This window comes from Lottia gigantea (genome assembly GCF_000327385.1).
Source record: "Lottia gigantea unplaced genomic scaffold LOTGIsca_1, whole genome shotgun sequence".
In the NCBI taxonomy this organism is placed as follows: Eukaryota; Metazoa; Mollusca; class Gastropoda; family Lottiidae; genus Lottia; species Lottia gigantea.
The window spans coordinates 4,790,510-4,812,978 of record NW_008706746.1 but is presented as its reverse complement, the minus strand read 5'-3'; the positions used below and the strand labels follow the sequence as shown (position 1 = coordinate 4,812,978).

The following is a 22,469-nucleotide window of genomic DNA, read 5'->3' as shown; positions in this document are numbered from 1 at the left end:
GAAAGACATGACATTGATCGACTTTACAAAAAGTCTGCCTGTACCAAGAAATTTTCGTCGTTATTTAATCATACAGTTGTTAGTTGTTGGTTTTGTTTTGTATTTGTGGATACAGATTAATGGAGGTTTGTGAATTTATTTATTTTTTTTTTTTTGATACCTTTGAATTGATGGAGTTGAATTAGATGGAAGTTTGAACCTACTACTCCTCAACCACAGTGAGCTGAGAATCGTATATAATCAATTCATTAAATAAATATACATGTATAAATAAATATTCAAAAAAATTTTAAATTGCATGTCAGTTATCTTAGAATGTTGATAATATCTCAAAATGATACATTTTCATTAGTTTGCATTTTCATAAACTCAAAGATAATCTAAGACTATCAGTTTTGAAGTTGATATTTCAATTCTTTCAAAGATGATTGACAAAATGTGATTCTATTCTGTAAACAGTTGAATTGTTAACTTTCAACCACCCTAATCTCTATCTATTTTAGGATTTGTACCAAAATTTTTGTACAAAAGACTACCACTATTAGAACTTGGTCCAGATGTTAATGCTTTGTTATATTTTCCTGATATTGATAATGATGCCAGTAAAATCAGATTTTCTGGTTTTGTCAACAAAAAAAAAGAGTTGATCCAAGCAATGGAAGGTAAGATATTTTCCATTCAAGAATTTTGAAATGTTAGCATTGTTATTGTGACAGTTATTTATATAGAATATGAATATAGTATAACTTATGTTCATTTCACAATGATTTCCAAGTTATGCTTATTATATTATACATTGAAATTACATATATGTAGTATATACATACAGATAGTATTATAATATCAAATCGGAGACTTGAATAATGATATAAATCCATAGTGAAATTACATAGAAATACTACGATAGCTTGCAAGTCAAGGTAATATACGCCCACTGGTAGCTTGGATTTTGAATAAAAATATTTGGCAGTTCAGTAACTGAACTTTTTGGGGTGATACAGAACAATATTACCAAGTTTTGTTAAATATGGCAGGAAATCGAGCTGTTTAGCATTTACAGGGTTAAAATTTAATGCGTTTTCAAGAATGAGGTCAATAACGTATAATTTGATTTTCAATAAGGTTCATCCTTAGGTGATTACAACCACTCACAAGATTCTTCAAAATCTGTCAAGAATTGTGCACTCCAGAGCGTTTACAAGGTCAATAAATATTTTTGATTTTTCTGATTTTCAATCGTGTCAAACAAGATTCGTAAGGAATTTGTCAAGAATTGCACCTTCTAGATTGTTTACAAGCAATTGTGGACAGATGCTACCAGTTTTCAATATCAATATATAGAAATTTAGATCGAGTGAAATAGGTATTAAGTATTTTAAAAAGACTCAGAGGAATGTTATGTTGCAATGAGTGTAATTTATAGATTCAATTACCATGATTATGACATTACATATGAGAATGTTTTACTATGTTTACCATTTAACTTTTAGTTTTGACCATTTTTTTCCGCTTTGAGTGGTTCAAACCGGTTAATACCCTGGCCAAAACCCAACCCTGCTTCCTGGTGATGTCTCAGATACAGATATGACATCATGATATGACTGAACCTAAGATTGTTAATAATAGCGTTGAATTGAGGACAGCTTGAATTTTTATGGTGCAATGATTTACTTGCAACTGGATATACAATTATTTGTGACTCTCTCAGCTGGTATTTGAATCCGTTTATCAAATTCAAATTTTGTAGCTCTCTTGATTGATTTTTTGAAGGCTCAAGTCATATGTTAGAAGGTACCGTAATATTGAGAGGACAACACACTAATTCTCAGAAATTGTTACCTGTTATGGCAGATCCTAGTAAATCAGATGGTGATACTACTTTAGATGAATGGTTAAATCAGGTCAAATCTGGTCAGAAGGGGATTAAACTGGTTTTTACTAGTATTGATGCTGTTGAAATATCTTTACAAAAACTAAAAGCTTTAAAAGAAAAGGTAAGAAAAGCACTACTTCAAATCCACACCATACTAAAAATTTCCTACCAATTATCATGACCCTTGAATTTGTATATTATATAAAGGATTAAGGTGCTATTTCAAAAGGGGATGCTTTAAAAATATTTTCCTTATTTACATTTTCAACTGATGTTCATATTTCTTGGTATGCATGCATAAAATGAAAGTTTCTTGTAACACTGAATACTTGCTGATGTGGAACAATTTGGATTGGTCCACTATCTGTGATTTTATATTTATATTTTCTTCAGGGTTTTTTAAAGTTTCCCGTTTGGATTCATGCTGATGTATTGCAAGGACCAAATGGTGAAAATCCAATCATGGATTCAACAAGATTTTTGAGGCATTTAAAAGGAAATTTTCCAAAATGCACACTATCATTAGGGTGGACTAAAACTTCTCATACAGATACAAGTCAGAGTGGGTATACATGGGAAATGGTAATTGCCATGTATAAAATAATACAGAGCTGGGAAATAGATGACCAACCAGTGGTATTTAATGCTTATCTTTCCTACTTGAAGAACTCTGTACCACAATTAAAGTGGCTATCAGACAATATCCTCCATTCTAGTCTACTGGTACTTCATTCTCCTAATGAGTTAGGTTCTAGAGAAGACATGTTATATGCTGCCTACAGATTCCCTCCAGAAAAATTATTTTTCAATTTACAACATGAAGAATTGTACAAAGTGGTAGAAAAATACAGACACTTTTCACGAGATCAAGTCAATCCTCTAGTGCTGAAGAGAGATTTGGTAATGTTCCATCCACAGGCCTGGGTCAAGATGGGATTTCACATGGAGAAAGATTCAGTATTAGGTAGTACGGAAGCCATAATTCTAACTAGTCCAATAGTTTATATAGTTAGTAAAACACATTATAAACCTACACCTTTGATAAGTATACATGGGCGTGTTCATTTTTTACAATTCGACAAGAAAGCTGAAGCTGAATCTACAGGATTGAATATTTACCTACGTCCAACAGCATATACACATTTTGAAAACATCGTGGCCATTCGATGTTTCCTTGGTTTCGATGGTCTGATAAAAGTAGATGGTAGCAATTTAAAGGAAAAATATTCATTTAAAGCAAAGTCATTGAGAATTACGCCAAGTTCAGCAAAATGTTACAGATTTGAAATCATAGATGCTGGGCACGAAGTAATTTTCCGAGTGAATGTTGTACATAGTTGTAATACACTAGAGTCAGTATTAGAAGATAGTGAAGTACATGCAGAATTAAAAGTTGAAGTTCCTGCTGAATATGGTAATAATGATCATCCCTATATATTAAGAGTTGAAGACAATAAAAGATATGTGATAATTGATGAACTTATGATTAAACATACATAAACTATTCTAGCCATTTATAGTAAAAGAGTTGTGATGTTATATAAATTGGAAATCAAAACATGGATAAATCATATGTAATGTATAAATGAACGCTTAATTATCTTTTAACAAATATTTCAATACCATGTCCAATATTACAAAAGATGTACAGATTATAAAGAGTTTTTCTTAATTATTTTATGTGTATCGGGGACTGCAATTCCACAAAAAAGAAGTGTTTGATGATGTCACTAATCGTAAAATATGGCCCTTCGCAATTAGTGACATCATCAAACACTTCTTTTTAGTGAAATTGCAGGAACCTTAGATGTCTGATTGAAAATTTGAATGATACAAAATTTAGAAAAACTTTTTATAATCCCTTTAAAAAATGATACCTTTGCAACAACATGATGCAAGTATGCAATTTTTATACACCCACATGAATGCCCTCTAGAAGGCACAATTCAAAACTGATTTTGATGAAACCCTATTGAAAACCAGAAATGAATTATTGCCTTTGTTCTTGAAATACTTGTAATACTCTAGAAGGCAACCATTCTTGACTGATTTTGATGAAATTTTGTAAGAGTATTTGTAATCTCAAGTTGACTCTAAATAATACTACGTATTTTAGAGATATACTACCAAGTAGATAAATATCATGCAATTTTGTATTACTTGATTTAGATCTTTGAAAACAGTAAATTTTGTAAAGTATTAGATAATTATGGTATAAGATGTACCACAACTTATCTTTATGTACTTGTGTAAAAATTAGATATATGTCCATCGGGCGGGTATTTTTACTCAAACTACGTTGCCATCTTTATGAGTCGTTGGTCATTGGTTGAGCGAATGAAATTTATGGTGTTATGCTGTCGAAAAAAAGGAGCTGACCTCATTAAAAACAAGAAAATTGTCAGTTTTTGGTAAAAAATACCTCAAGAAAGAAAAATATATCAACACAACCAAATTTGTTGCACTATTTCAAGATATATTCATAAATGATCTTCTGAGACTCTGCATTGACAGACAAGATGTTTCGGTCTAGACTGAAAGTTGACATTTCATACTGGTGATTGTTACTGTACTGCCAAATATTTTTATTCAAAATCAAAGCTGCCAGTGGGCATATATTACCTTGCCTGGCAAGGTATACTTATTTACTATCTGAATTGCGTTTTTCTTTTTAATTCATGATCATACTTATGCACATTTTACCCACATGAAAATGTTTTCATTTAATATTAGCGTGATAGGAGATGTAGTTCTCATTTGAGTTTTATGAAACTTGTTGTGAACATGTAGAAACATATAGTTAGGATTTCAATGAGCCTGAGGATATTCATGTCCAACATCTGAAAAACAGTGAAGCCATTCCTGTCCATCCATCTGTCCGTCCACATTTCTTGTTGACACGATAGAGGCTACCATTTTTATCCGATCTTGATAAACGTTTGTATGCATGTAAGTATATAGTGATGAGATCTCAGTCAATTTCAAAATTGGTAATAAGCGCATGAATAGTTCAGAGTTATTGTCGTGTGTATGTTGAAGATAGCTTATTTGAATTTAATGATAATTTAATCATCTGTTTTGACTTATATTCATTAATAAGCCACTAAAGATTTTGTTATCATTTCTGACAGCTGGTAGTGGACGTATGCTACCTTGCCTGGCAAGCTATCTTTTATTGATCCTGTCAGCATGTTTGTGGCAAGTTAGAGATCTTATGCTATTACTTAAATATCAAATTAGGCCATGACATTACATGTGATTATATATATTTTACCATTTACCCATTAAGACCTGTTACCATGCCAACAAAGTAAGCAGAAAGAGTTCTAAAATTTCTTGATAAAAATTTATATTGATAAAAAGTAACATCTTCTATTGGTAGAAGTTAACTGAATTTATTCCTTATAAACATTCCTCAATATATTTAATATAATGTGCTTCTATTTTGACATTATTTAATTTACATTTATCTATTTCAAATAATCTTTAATTACATAATTAATTGTTCTCATGTATTGTCAGTGATAGTATGAATGGTTGAATGTTTGTTTTTTAGTCTTCTCTTGTCATTCCTTGCTCTTTCCTGGATCATAACTAAAATTCAGCAAAGAAAGTATATAGTGTTTGTTTATTGTCATGCAAGAAGGACATTGTTTAAACTAACGTTTATTAGAAGTGTCTGGTGTCAGAATTCTGTGGTTATAGTTAATTCTCAAAGACAGATGAAAAACTTATAAAGATCTTATTGAACAGTGCTTTAGATTATTTAAACAAACTCTGATTTTGTTTTCCTGATATTGTCAGTCCAAATTGAAGCTTTTTTTAATCCAATTGTGTGAATCTGAAAAGTGTGTGATTTTTTTTACTGTTATTGTTGTATATCATATATAATCTTTTATAGAAATAAATATCTTTTAATATGTTGTAGATTTTAGTTAAATTTAATATATTTTGTATATATAGGATAACGAACTAGTGTTGATTTGTGTGGATAATGATACTTGACAGTTTAAAAATTGACAATGTATGTATGAAAAGTTTTCAAGTGATAGACACATTTTGTTGGCATGAATGCTACTTCCAAAAAAGAGAAGTCAGAAAATATTTTAACTTTTATTGGCAATAAAATGTAATAATAATCTTTAAATAACTTAATTGTTTAAATATCTAACCAAACTCTCCATTTTTGTTGAAAGATTGAAATAACTAATAAAAAAACAAAAAAACCAACAAAGTGCCACCATAAAATACCTCTCCTAATATTTTCACTTATAGTAAATAGGGTAAAAATGCTAAATATAGGGTGTAATTTGAAAAAATGGAATAAAATACCAACATTTCACAGACAACTAATCTCATTTCAAACGGTGGAAAAGTTACATTAGTGGGATCCAAAGGTTTTGATTATGGTGTTTCTCAATTTCTCAGCAAGCATTTTTTGATCGTGGGTAGCTTGTAATAAATACAGTATGACTTAAGCATTAGCTGTATTTTGTTTATTTGTTGTTTTTTTTTTCTTAATTTTACTTCGTATAACATTTTAAAGACAAAACATGAATCAAAAGTAAATATGGAAAACTATGACACCCAATTTTAGCTGCATTGAACAATTATCCTGAATATGAATTGGCTCCAATGAGCAGCCTAATGCTAAAATTTTAAAGTGAGGGCAACTTTCAGAATTATATAGTAACAAACATATACTTTTTGACAAAATTGTGATGGATTAGTTTTGTGTTCATTTCCTCTAAATTTGTTGAAATCACAACCGTAATTTTGATTACAACTAGCTGAAGATAATAATATAGTTTTTTAAGTTTCCCCCACTTTAGTCAAATAAATATAAATAATCATTAATGAACTTGAATTTGAAATGTATCTTTGGAAAGAACTTTATGAATGGCAATCTAATTAAAATACAACTTACAGATCTTATATATTTTGTTAATTATATGAGATATTGCCTTTATTGTGTTATTAAGATATTATCAAACAAATTTAACCATCAAAGAAAACATAATAAAGATGTTGTATTTTAATTAGATTGTTTTTTATCAGCAGCTATATGTGCTACCCTGTATTATAAAATATTAATTGCTTGTTATCTGTTAAATTCTATGATAGTTGAATCCACAATAAATTAACAAAGTCGTTTCCTATTTCTAATTCAAAAAGCTAATAAAAAAATTAAAGTCTTCAAGAAAGACAACCCTCATTTAAGGACCAGCCTTAGCAAAATTACAAATATACAGTATAATGAGCTCAGTAATGTACATACACTAATAATAGGCCTACATGAGATTGCAAATATATAACAAATAGCACAGTTGTATCACATCAGCTTTAACTAAGAGCAGAGCATTTTTTCATTAGTAACATAATTTCCACAGAGGCTCTCATCGATGTATGAAAAAGCATAGATATACTTAGTCTACTTACACTGCTAAATTTTGAAATATCACTTGTAAGTCAGACGCAAAAAATAGAATTTTAATTTTCCAAAAACTTAAAGTTGAATCACTATGGTGTTGAAAAAATTGATCTATTATAAAATAGCTGAAAATGTAATTCACCAAAAATTTGAATATATCAGGTAGATAGCATGTTAAAGACATTTCTATTTTAAGTAAAAGCCACCTGCACAGAATTTGTTCATACAAAAATCTTACCTAAAACACAGCTCTAGTTTTTTCCCAACATATTCATTTTTATCTATCTGGAAACTTACCATATTATTATATTCCAAATAAAGAGGGAATTAAAATAAGCTTTAATCAGAATTAGAATTACTGTATCTGTAAAGAAAATGACAGAGCATTCTAACAGATAATACATTGCAACTAAGCAACACCAACAGTGACGACTGAAAATTATGAACCTCATGTACCTATTTTCTAGACAATATCAGATAAAATTTCAAATGCAAACTGGTAACTTTTGCCTATTTACTTCATATATCATGAAAAATGAGATCTAATAACGATAATGAAATGAAATTTCGGAGGGAATTGCATCATGTTGAGAAAATTGTATGCCTGTTTCAGTGCAAAAATTGAAACTTTTCAATATTTTTGCTATGAAAAAAAAAATGTAAATTGAAAGTTTGACAATGACCCTCTAAAACAAATTGCGTACGTTTATATTTAACTTTAATATTCTTAAATTTATGCTTTTTGATCCAAAAATTTTAAATTGCATACTGTATCCTTTTTATTCTCATTTAAATTGCTAATAGTGATTCATTCGTTGAGCTTTAGATAAAATACTAGTAATAATAAAGAAATAATAACATAGAATTAAGCCAGGTTCTCACAGATAGAAAATGATATTTTTGTCTTAACCCTTTAAACACAGTGTTATAAGCTTCCCTATAGAGCTAGAACACAAGGCTGCATCAACTATTCTTATCACATATCAACATATTTTATGGAGGTACAGAGGATACCACTGCTCAAAGGGTTAAGCGTAAAAACTAAAGCCAATATAAACCCAAAAAGTTCTGGTTCTGAAATACATACTGTTTCCATTCTAAGAAACATTTGAAAATCATATCCATTAAATAATGACCGATTTTGATATATTCGAAAAATTTTATTAATTAATGACTGATTTTGACAAATTTTAAATCACTTCCATCGATAACTGTCATTAATTTTTGAAAGTTTCCATTTCCTTAGAATCATTTTTGTCAGGCATTCAGAATTTCCAGTAAAATAAATAAAATAGCTCATAATGGTACCCACACATATATAACAAACCAAAGGTTTTGGATTCTTTAGAAAACAACTAACAAAACTTTCACTGACACTAGGGAAAAGTGAAAATATATGTATTTGCATATTGAAAAGGGAATAAAATAAGTGAAAAGATATAATGAGTTGAAGATATAAATAAAACAATAGAAAAGAAAATGTAAAACTGTGCAAACAAGAGCCTTAACAATAGGCAAGCTCAGGCATACAGGATAGTAAAATAAAAAGGTTCTGTGAAGGCTTTTGAGATGAGACAGAATATTTTTTACCATTACTGGCATATTATATTATATGTATGAGGAGAAAAACTGAAATACAACTGTAATAGAGGTAATGACATCAATAAACAGTAGACCAACTTCTGGAACTCAGTGTTAAGTGATGCTAATATAATAAAAATGCAACTATCACATCATAACTTTTATTTTCATTTAATCTATCTATAGCAGTTTGGAAGGTCTTTGTTCTTCTGATACCTAAGCAAATTAAAGAAGTTGGACACTTTGTGCTTAAGAAAATAAAGAACCAAATCATTTTACTATCAAGGCCTTCAATTAAAGTGTGGTGATGTATATATGTTATAAAGTATATCATATGAAAAAATACAATGAATGGAATGGAATAATAAGGAAAAAAGTTTAAAACAGTAATAAAAAGACCATTATATTACTGTATATCACAGTCACGTTAAACATAATTTTAATGTGTACGAAATAATTCAATATATATACAGATTTTTGTACCTTGACAAAAAGAAAACCCATATCCTCCACCAAGGTTTTGTTGAATATTATTACAGAAGTTAACAAATGTCCATTTTCAGGACTAACAAAACAATACTATATACAAATACATGTAAATGTGTGAAGAACATGCACTGGTTTCAACAACTAAAAATTGCATGTCAGTTCAGCTAAATGTTGGTTTTCCTTGATAAAATTTAGCTTATATCATCTCACAACCATCCAAAAAACACCTTCATATAAAGTCTAATACACATTGCATCCAATTTTTATGACGTTGAAATACTCAAAAGTTTCTACCTAACAAAACCAGCCTCAGATTCTTTTTCGTTGGAAGTCAGTATCACTTAAATTCCTTTAACATGACATTGTTGGCGCTTTATCAATAACAATAATTATTCTACCCCCATCTTTCATTCCCGTTAATTGAAAACACAAAACACTGTTTCCAAATTCTTGATTAACATTCTTAAATAAAACAGGATATTTCAAATGAACAATTCACATTTCGAAGTATTATACATCATGTAGGGGCAAACTGATAGGCAGTCATATGCCTTGATTCCTGAATATTGTTCCTCTCTAAACTTGATTTTAAGTTCAAATTTACATTTGATTCTAAAGGTATTCCAAGTTCACTTTCCTGCAATAGAAAAACATTTCAGTTATTACATAACAGTGCTATTACTGGCATTGATATCATTAGAGGAATACCAGAATTATATCAGATAAAGACAATACTATAATGGATCTTATAGATAATACATGTACCACCAATGATATCAAAGATAAGACCACCATTAATACCAGCATTTTATCAGATAATGATAGAGACAATACCACCAAAGATCTCAGATATGATACCACCAATTAAGAATTTAAACTTTAAACATGAGTTTCTAATTTCCATGGAATTTTCAATACGTATAGAGAGGGCTTTCCTGCACATTATGACATTTTTATTTTGGTTATACCTCAATTAAACTTTAACTTTATTTTTTTCAGCTTGCAGCATATATATTTCTGTACCAAGTGGTCACTAAATGATAAAAAGTACCTATTTTTGAAGTTTAGTCATTTATCTATCATTTCCAATCAAATATATTGCATTTGATCAAAGCTGGGTGAGCTAGAATTTTCCTAAAGTTTCCTGCACTAGAAAAATTCAACATGGTTGCCATAACCATGGTAACCAAACAATTCAAATTTTTCAATACATATTTTTTTAAATCAGTATATCCATTTCATTACGTATACAAAGTCTGTTTTCTGGAACATAGGTATTTGCCTGCCATGGGTATCCTTAATAAAATCAATACCATCCAGCATCATAACAGAGAGATAGAGCACTACTACCGATGATATCAGAAATAATACCACCAATGATAGCATGATATCAAAAATGAAACCATCAATAATACTATAAATATATAAGTTAATGATTGAACACTACCACCAAGGATCTCATAGATAATACCTTCGGGTATAATACCACCAAGGATCTCGGGTATAATGCCACCAAGGATCTCGAGTATAGTACCACCAAGGATCTCAGGTATAATACCACCAAGGATCTCAGGTATAATACCACCAATCATCTCGGGTATAATACCACCAAGGATCTTGGATATAATACCACCAAGGGTCTTGGAAATAATACCACCAAGGATCTTGGATATAATACCACCAAGGATCTCGGGTATAATACCACCAAGGATCATGTAAATAATACCACCTATGGTATAAGACAATACCACTAATAATGTCATGATAGCAAAGATGAAACCATTGAAAATACCAAAATGAATGTTTAACATCAGAGAGACCATACAAAAACTGCTGTTGTCATGAATGAAACATTCAACCAGCTCCAATCCTGTTTTAATCATGAGAAGAATATAAGGTGAATTAACCATTTGACCTTACCTCTTCAGATGAATGCTCACTAACCCCACAATCTCGGCATGTCCTCCAACTCAGAAGGCAAGATTTTCCTTTTGGAGAATCATTAAGAACACTAAAATCAAACACTCTTGGATTTGGACTGGGAGATCTCGGAACAAAGGTAATGCTTGACTGGTTTTCTATATGTGCTTCTGAAAAGATAAAGTTATAAACTAAAGCAAAAATTCTATAATAGTACAAACATGTTTAAAGCCAAAATTTGCACAATATTTGCTTTTTAGATTACATGAGAGGTATATATTCATACATGTTATTTTCAACAACTTTAAACATAAACATGTTATAAATGGCTATTTCATATAACAGTTTTCTTTTTGGTATTCAAGATCCAACATTTTCACTTGAAAATAATAATATAAAGTAATATTAGGTATTGAAATTGTCATCAACAAGAACTAGATATTGATCTTACCTGCTTTAACATTATTACCAATTGAATTATTTGGTGACAATATCCATCGACTCTCTGATTCTTTACTACATGTATGATCTTCTGTAAAATTAGTTTCAGATTTACTAAACTGATTGTTTGGAGCATGCCCATTGGTTCCCGCTATCTGATTGGTTGAGGAATCATTGTTGTTATTGTTACTTGGAGATCGTGAGCAGCGCTTCTTACGTAAGAAATGAACAAAGCCTCGTTTCCATGCTGGTGACTTACACAGATCTTTGGATTTAGATTCTTCAATTGAAACAGTTTTTATTTTGTTGATTGAATTCTGAAATGATCAAAACAAACTTGAGATGTAAAAAAGTTGGACACTATTGTGTTTCATTAACCCTTTCTGAAGAAGAATCTAAAATTTCTGTCTTTTATTTTACCATCTTTGAAGGAAATGCTTCATTTCTTTAATGTCCAATTTTTTTTTACCTAGCAACAGAGTTTAAAATTCACATACACATGTATACTGCATTTCAGCAAAACCATGTATCAAAAACCATAGTTTAAATAGAGTAAAAGCAAAATCGAAAGAAATTGCAATGATTTGATGGTCATGCAGAGCAAATTATTAATATCTAATATGAATAAAGCTTGATTGTGAGCAATAGAGTTCAACCAACAAATTTTATTTCAGTTTAGCTAATAATAATAGTTGGGATAAGCAGTATAAGTACCGTTTTATATTTCTAATAACTAATATTGGTATAATTTGGAAAAGGAAATCAAAATAGGAAAAAAAAAGTCTGATCAAAACTAGAATTCTTTTTAAATTTCTTGAACCAATTTATAGTTCGTCTAAATTTAAACATTGGCAAATCATAAAATAGAACTCATCTCAGATCTTACAAAAATAGAAAAGCAAACCAATTTTCATCAAAATTTCATGAAATTTATCATGTAGGACAGACTATTAGAGGTGACAACAATATACATCCACATAACAATGTAGGCTTATCAAATTTGTGAAAGATAGTTTGCCAGGCAAGGCAAGGCCGAAATGATAATAGAGTTTTTAGTGACTAAAATACAAATCTATTTATTTTAAAGATCATAATTTAATTTAAATCAGATAAAATCTGTAGTCTCTATTGTGTTTACAAACAAAATTTGACATATATTTTTTAAGACAGGGTAAATAAGTCAAAAATTGTCAAATAAGAAATTGTCCCAAGATTTTATCAAAATAAATACTATAAATTTCATTAAAATCAGATAATAACTGTAGTCTCTTTTGTGTTCAGAATCAACAATTCAAAAACAGTCATTGAAAAATAGCCAAATTCAAACTTGACAAAGATCACATCAAATTTTATTAAAATCAGATAAAAACTGTTGTCTCTATTGTGTTCATAAACAAATTTTGAAGCGTTTAGTCTGTATTTTGAAATGTGACTGGAACAACTGACACAGGCGACAACAATATATGTTCCCATTTGTTATGTATAATAACATCATAAAGATAAGAAAATGATTAAAGATAAATAAGGTAATGCATATTTTTATAGAAAATTAGAAAATTTCAAAGTAATGAAGTGACATGACAAAGGCTGTGGATGTTCTTTGACAGCAATAGTCACAATAACTTCAAGCAGAAAGAAAGACTGAAGTAAGTGTAGAGCTTTTGAATCCAAATTAGCCCATATTTAACCAAACTTGACACATAAATGCTTGAGACACAATACCATTTACATATTGGTATTTAATATAATAATTTATTTAATGAAAGTGAGTGCTGATGCAAATGAACCAAAAATGAATATCAATTCAGACATTAGGATAAATTAATAAATGATTCTGTAAAACAAAGATCTGAATTAGTTTTCATCCAATATTCCTGAACACAACAAATAACTGTATTCAACATAGGTCAAAACAAACCAGACACAACAGAATCTGAAATTCCAAAACTTAAACATTGAACTCATGCCGTTGACCTTTAAATTTCTGGAGGAAAAATTTGAAATAAAGCAGACACTAGTTGACAGAGATTGACTGACCTTCTGATTGAAACCTCCTGTTTTATACTCTCACTCTTTACTTCAGAGTGAATTATTTGGAGAATGATTCGGTGTCTAATGGAGAAAAATTCAATGAGGAATGGTTTTCTCCACTTATCAATTCACATTATCATGAGAATTTAATGTGACCACATATAACAAAATTCAGGAGGATTTTGAATAGATTTGGTTTGTTTTAAGCAGAATATTGTGAAAAAAAAGCATCAGGGTGATTAAAAGCCAAGCATACCATTGAACACTGACAGCATGAAGCGAAATGATCATATCCCCCAGCTTGTGTGTTCGATATTACTACAGTATATAATATTATATTATCTAATCCCTACCAGATATATGATCCCCTCAACATTGTCCAGTTGGCTAGTTTACATGCTATGTATTATAAGTTCACTATGGGTGTAAGGAATCCAAGTTATTCGTGAATCAACCATTCCTTTGGGTATAGATATGATGTATGAAATTGACTGTTAAATACAGAAATCAATGATATAAGCCACAGAGCTCACTGATCAGGAGTGTATTATGTTAACTATGGGTTAAACAAGGATTCTCACCTGTTGATTGGGTTGTTTTGTTATTGCATTCATCCCTGCTGGTCCTGCTTTATTTAATTTTGGCCCTTTCGAATCTGAATCTTGATCCTCTGTAATACAATTAAAGCTTAAATATCTGATCCTTCTGCCCCAACTGTTTTAAATGGATCACCAATTACAGGAATGTCAAAAATCAAAGTATTTTGTCAATGTAATAAAATCACACTGGTGTAAACTACAGATAGACCAACACTAGTACACAAGCTTCAGATTCACTACAAAGATTGAGAAAGACAATTTCAACCAATGTAACCTACCTGTGTCCATTGGGTGTATTTTGGCTTTTCCACTAGCTAATTTTTCTAACGATGTATCATGGTGTTCACTTTCACTGCCAGAGCTTAGTACAGGATCATTAGGGGCTGGTAACAACCTGCTGCAAAACAAAGTATGTATGTGTAGGTCTCAAAGTTTTTAAACATGATTTGATTGTCTACAGCAGGAGTGTTTTTGGATTGATTTAATAGCAAAGAAGTCAAGCCTCTTATTAATGAAACACCTAATGCAAACAAAGAAGTTAGCAAGGAATAAACTTCGAAAAGGAAGTATTAACTAATAAAAACACAGCACAATGCTGTATACAATCTATGAATTCATCTTATAACAGGTATAAAGGGTAGGAAAAATTGGAACATGCATGGCAAATGATGCTTATCTTAGATTGATTTTTACATCTGAGAATTCCTTTCATAGAATCTACAAATACTTTTTAAGTAAATCATAGGCCATTCAGCCACCTTTCGATTAAGTAGATGTTTTTAATTCAATATTTACCATAATGATGTTTCCTGATACGTTGTTCCAGCATGGTTTTCTTGACATTTCTTTATTTCTTCTTTCATCTTATTTTTTAATTTAGGAGGTTTGTTCTTCATTAATTTTAGTTTATAAGAAAAACACGGAACTGTTGGAGTGTTAGCTGAATTGGGAGAAATATCACCCTTTTCAACTTGATCAGAACCGTAAAATTCAAATTCATCGCTATGGAAACTCTCAATTCGAGCTAAAGGGGTTTTGAGTAACATCCATGGTTGAGATGTGGGTGTTTTGAGCTTTGGCGCTTGTGGCCTAGTTGGAGAACTTATTGAGCTATCAACTTTATTGGAATTGTTTGAGGAACTACTATTTCCTATTTCGATTATATCGTTTATATCACTACACCCAGCCTGATTTTGTTTTTCTTCCTCTTTGATATAATCTTCAGGCTTTAAGTTTAAACACTTTTCACGAAATTGCAAAGGAAACTTAAAATTTTCTTTCCCTGAATGTGGACATGGTTTGTCACTAAGAAGTTGTGCCATACTATCAACTCTGTCTTCACACTCTTCCATTTCTAATAGACGAATATCACTAAGTTCCTGTTCCAAATCACGAGCTAAATCTGTTCGCTCAGGACTTGCACAAAGGTCTGAGTTCCTATAATCAATTTGCATAGCATACTCATTGTCATCATAATCATCATCACGATACGCATCATTCACAGATAAAAAATTACGCGGAGGTTTTTTCGGAGGAATTTTGTTTCTTCTTGAATGTTCAGAAAACTCCTTTGGTCTTACACTGCATAAATTTCTGCCTTCAGCCCCACTAGTATTGTGAGTTTGGTGTTGCATACCTTGATTAGTTTTAAGGTTAGGTAACTCTAAATGAGCTACAGGAGGAGGATGGGGTTGATTACATGGTTTCAAGAGATCAGTTGATGAGCAAGGATTTGAAGTATCAGAAAAATGTACTTCCACACTAGTAGTAGGTCCATTGTTAACACCTACACTGCCTTTCACTTTTTTCACATTATTTTTATAACATTCCTGGAGAAGCAAATTAGCTGGTCTTTGCACAGGGCTTTTTGGAGTAGCCATTGCCATTAAAACAGATTTGTCTACCACTTCCACATTAGAGCTAGGAACATCCACTGAACTGGAACGTCCAAAGTTTTTCCTCTTACTCCCAATACTTCCAGATCTATTGCGGCGCTTAGAATATCTTAAAGAAGAAGCTCTTCGTAAACTTGGAGAATTTGGAGTTTTAGGCACTGAATTCTTGGCAGAGTTTGCAGTTTCTGGAGAGAGGAGATTGATCTTCTGCTGCGGGCTGTCCAGTTTTGACTGACTGTCAGTCGAGGGTGCTAAGCAATATCTAGGACTATCCTGAAAAAAATACATTATTGTTAAATGACTGTTAAACATCAACACCAATCTAAACATGTTTCACCAACAAATCATTAATAAGCTACCTATTTTTCATTAAAAAACACAATGTTGAAGATAGTTTGCCAGACAAGGTAACAAACTCTCACTGGCAGCTATCAGAAATGATAATGTCTTCAGTAAGAACCAACAAAACTTTCTTATATTAAGAACTTCATAATGCATTTGTAGTTCAAAAACTTTTAATGTAACATTATTTCATCAATTCAAACTATATACTGAGTTTTTCTTCAAAATCTCTTTAAATCAATAGCAAGAATTCAAATGCAAAAATCTCAATTTCGAAAGACTTAATTAACATTTCATCAAAATCAACATACATATGAATACCAAATTTCATTAACATTCGATAATCACACTAGTCTCTTTTCTAGGAAAAGACAATTACTAAAATAATGCTGATCAGAAATGTGGACAGAAAGACAAGGGCTTTAGCAATATAAAAATAACTAAACAATAATTCAGAGAGCTGTCACAATCAATGTTTGAGTGTAAGAAATTGATTGCCGATTAGAGCTATCAAAATGTTAGTCATAAAACTATCATGATCAATAATGGTCATAGAGTAATCCATTTAAATGTTAGAATGAATTTAAATGTGTGAAATATAAAAAAAAAGTAGTCAAAGAGACTTCAAGAGATAGGTTTTTTATAGAGCTACATGTATGAAGGAAAATGTTAGTCATACAACTATCAAAATATTATTTTAAATGTAAGTATGAAAGCTATCAAAATAAATGATAATGAAATTGCTTTCAAATGGATAGTCAGGAATTATTCAAGTAAGTCAGATATCAATTTGGCTGTTTCAATTTAGAGCTAAAAAATAGAATATTATTAGGTCTGAAGTCATACATAAAAACTAATAAACTAAAAACAGCTGATCAATGTCCTATATTGGACATAATCAAGAGCATTCCGTCTTTTTAAGGTACCAACAGCTTGTGACAATTATTGGAGACTAACACAGTGTCAATTCCATTGCCACTTATTCATTGCTATGCTACATAATATATAACAATCCCACAACATTTCTAATACTTCACAATGTTTACATTATAACTCTCTGTACTCTTAGACTTTAGCAAATTAATCAAATTGCTCTAAAATGTTTGTATTTGTTTTTGCAATACATGAACAAGGCATCTCATTGACTGACTACTGGCAAACGCCATCAACTGAATGGTCATAGATTCTGATTGCTAAGAATGACACAAGATCCATTTTTTGCTAGAAAGTCATCAGTGCCGTGAGGTCAACTAAATCCATGGACTGACGTAAAGTTTCTCCAAATTACATGGTTGACTTGAACTTTCCTTGATGTGATAATTGAGGACTAGATATTTGTTGAAATAAAGACTTGTGGCATCAATTACAAGGAGCAACTTCATTTTGTGTGTACCGTTTACTTACATCAAGTCATGCAAGGAGTTCTAGTCTAAATTTCCATGCTTTACAAAGGCACATTTTCAGTAAACTTTCAACAATTTTCCTACAATCTTAATCTTTGAAATTAAGTTCACCCAAATGGTCATTACAAAAAAATAAAACACATGTATGTCAGATTTTCTTAATGATCTAAATGGAATGACTTAATGCTGCTTCCCTCCCTTTGATTTGATGAAAAATGATGAAAAGTTAGTTTTTTAAAATTGATTGAAAGAGAGGAAAATTTTGTTAATAGTGAAAATGGAGCTTAAACAAAAGATTAAAGGAGGGTTACTGTAGCAGAATTGAGAATATTGCATTTTAGAGATACGAACAACAAATGATGCCCTACCCTTTTGCCACCCCTCACTGATCCGCCAAGCTAGAGGGAAATAATTCATATTATTACAATATCATTCAATGATGTATCCAATATCCAGAAACATATGTACAGTACCAAATCTTCATAAACATTCAATAAAAATTATAATTCAAACCCAAAAGTTGTATACTATGTCTGATTGTAATTTCAAAATGTCCAGATAGCATTTAGCACACTATTTGTACATAATTCAGCTTTCATAGATTCACCAAATTTTGTGCAATGGTAGGCAAATTTTAAACTTCACAATAATTTTGCAGTTGTCTTTAATCTTTTAACAATTCACATCTGTGTGCAATATTTGAACCCAAATTTAGATCTGCTTAAATCAATTAACAATACCTTATCATAATTTGCATGTTTTGGATATAAACATATGTATATATATGTATACACACATTCATGCTGGCATGGAATGCATGATGATTTTTGAGTTTGAATTTCAATCTGATCTCGCAGACAAATTATGCAGACTATGTGCTTTATCATGCATGACAATATCACACATTGCAGTGAAAAATATGATAACTAATATGACAATATCAAACACAATTATCTTTTCTTTTGCGTTATTTAATTTAAAAATTTTCAAATTCCAGAAATGAACAAATGGCAGTACTAAACCATCTGTATAGTTGAAGTAAGTTCATCCTGCAGCTGTCATGTCCACCTTTGATTTTCTTGAAAAAAACAAGAACTATTCATTATATAGTGCTGACGTATTTTGTAGATGCTTGTGTTTTATTTTGTCATAAATACTGTTAAAATCTTTTAGTTAAAAAATAAAAAGGTATTTTACGACCTATCGTTTCTGATTACCAAAAACAGAATTACTTACATGTGAAGTATTGGTATTAGGACCGGGTGACCTAGATCTCCTTCGAGATCTTCGACGTTCTGGCCCTAACCATGTTGGTGTGCTGCATAACGCGAGGAAATCGAAGGAACTAAACTTGGTCTCATGACCAGCAGATCCAGGTTCCTTACTGCCGGTACTATGTTGATTTTTATCAACAGGAACATCAGTTGGTAAGACTAGCTCTGGTGGTGGTACTAAAATAATTAAACATGATATATGTATAAGTCCATATATATCTTTTTATATACCATGTCATAAAGATCATTAGGCCTGGTTTTATTGATTGGATAAAAATATCCAGAATTAGAAGTAAATGTTCTAATGCTTTTTTTTAATATAATTATTGTCATTTCTTCAATTAATACCAAATTTGTTGATAACTTCCTTAAGTGGCAGTTAGTTATTTAGTAATAAATAACTGGACACATGGATAACAATTACTTTAATATTAATTATTAATTTATCAAGGTAAATGTTATCCATAAAATTGTGTCCAAAATTTATTGATACAAAAAAGTTCTAATATATGGTCAATTTTTAGGTCATTTCTTAGTTTTAAACAGGCCTAATGTAAGAAAATTGTGAAAAGATCACAACATCCAAAATAAATTGGTACACCATGCCACCAAAGACAAAAGACCCCCAACTTAATAATATTTCACACAAAATCTCTTAAATCAGTCACAAACCCATTCTTCAGTGAGGGGTATAATATACATGTCCTGTGCAACATTTCATATGTGATGAAAGAAAATAAAATAACTAGAATATCTACTCTGACAAAAGTCAGAAATAATAAAATCTTTCAGTTTGTATTAATATTGCAAAATATATTCTGTACTAAAAATGAATAAAATAGTGAGCCAAAATGAAATATTTTGCAAATTAAATGTAAGTTAAACTAAAATGATTAAATGCAAAAATTGTTAAACTGAAGAGCCCTTATCATCCGCATGCAACTGGTTTACAGGAATTTGAAAAAGTAAATAGAGATGCCCACATATTCGAATAGGAAATTGAAAATTTGAAAAAGTAAAAGGTTCAACTCAGTTGTTCGTGTATTTGATTTGTCCAGCTCATCAGCTCCTAAAGATAAGACCCTATTTCAAAGTTTCACATACTTTTAGGAGGCAACCTTGATATCTAAAGACGTGTTGAAGGCAACTTTAATAATTTTTCGGTCACATTCTGAAACTTGTAATTATTATAAATTTTCTCAAAACTCAAACTGAATTTTCAATCTTAACCAAAGACATATTTTAGATTTTCAAATCTGAAATAAAAGGGAAATAACTAGCTCCAGTTGCATTGATGACAGGCAGGCAGACGGCTTGATGATGTTGACGTCTGCTTCAGCAAGTGTAGTAGAACTGCTACTGCAGGTCTAGTTACCTTTATTTTTAGATTTTTTGCCTCCATCTTTATCAATATGAGCTGATTTAGACCTTTTCTTTTTACCTTTACCTTCAGGAGGTTGGTTAGCTTTAATTGTGTGATCTAGATTGTACACTCCTGAAAGAGTTGAAAGTATGATTAATATTTTCTACAATGGTTTGAAATATAGAAATGTTACATGAAATGTTGATGAAAAACTATAAGATAATAAGAAACTAAGTTTCACAAAAATTTGTAAAACTTTTACCATGGACATTTTTATATACAATTGTGAATTAAAAGTGTAATTCACAAAGAAAGATGTAGGCATTTGACGAAAAGCTGGCTTTAATTTACCTTGGGTAACATACCTAATACACCTCAAGAAAAATACTACTTTGAAAATAACTAAAAAATTTGTATACATTGGGTTTTTTTTCTCATCGTTTCTTACCTTATTCCATAATGACAGGCCTATTTAGCATGAAAACATGATTAACACATGCAGGCCATTAATACAATACTATAGCTTTAAATCATTACAAAATCTCGTAAGATATGATATCATATGGGCAAAAGTAGTAGATGTTCTTCATATAATAATATCAACCTCCTAAACAAATGCACTATGCAAACAGCTATGTTGGTGTTGGCTGATGTAATAAGTAAAAATAGCTTTCAGAATTTTGTGTAAAATATTTAAGATTTCATAATGGAACATGTATTACTCTAAGCCACATAGTAAATTGTGCTTGTAAAAACCAAAACATACCTGATGCAATACGTTTTTGATGGTACAACATATTGTACATCGCTGATACATCACTATTTTTATTCTCCTGAATTTGAGATTCGATCACTTCTTTCTTCATTGATAATGCTTCAGATAATTCACACAAAACCTGCAAAAACAAATACATTTAATCTTAGAACAAACAAAACAGCCTTATTTTACAAGGTTAACAACGTAGGTTCAGGCATGTTTTGGACCTACTGGTCCTTGACCTCATCCTCAGTTGAAATGATGAGAAAGAAAGAGACTCTTCCTATGAAAAGTTTTAAATTAACATGTTCTGAAACCTTAATTGTATTAGTAATTATATACAGAATATTATGTACAATTTTTCCTTTAGAGTTTTATAAGTATTCTCAGCTAAGATAATATACAATACTAATCATCTTATCTCATAAGAAAATCATAAATGAAAAAACACTTGCAATCATGTGACCATTCAGCACAGACCAGTAACATACCGGCATAAGTAACTCTAGAAATCAGAGAGGTCATAAAACAGAAAATATCCTTTTTCAGGGTGGGTTTTAAAAGCCAACCGCCTACCGCTGCCAACCGGCATACCGGCATACCGGAGTGAAAAAAAAGGCGCTAAAATGAGCATTGTTAAATTTGAGTATCGTAGATTTTCATACTACAAAACGAAACTATTCAATTTGACGGAATTTTTGTTGACGTCAATATTATGGAATCAAAATTATTTTAAAAATGAAACGAAACAAATTAATATTTCTTTAAAATAGCAATAATCATATGGGGCACACAATAAAACGTACAAAAACCAAGACTTATTTATCAAGTTATCATCTTCCTGACATCAGAATACTTCGGATTGCCATGCTTATAATAAGTTTGCCTCATGACATGACAATCACCAATATTTTCACAATGATTAGTCACATTCTTTCGCCGCAACATTTTCGATCAACCAACCATCATCACCATGTGGTCTCGTCCCACCATCTCTTTCTTTAAAGGTTCTATATTTGGACACCTGATTTTTCCAACTACTGGAAGTCTGCTTCCAATCTTGGTGAAGA

The 22,469-nt window shown here is 30.8% G+C and overlaps 1 protein-coding gene across 1 annotated transcript; it reads left to right on the top strand.

The window, feature by feature from the left end:
- Nucleotides 1–1,778: 1,778 nt before the first annotated feature.
- On the top strand, nucleotides 1,779–2,686 carry LOTGIDRAFT_102151 (hypothetical protein; the record flags this gene model as incomplete). The annotated part of the gene is made up of 2 exons (XM_009045661.1): nucleotides 1,779–1,994; nucleotides 2,267–2,686. Coding segments are annotated over 2 exons (636 nt in total), but the record flags the coding sequence as incomplete, so codon positions are not given.
- Nucleotides 2,687–22,469: the final 19,783 nt, after the last annotated feature.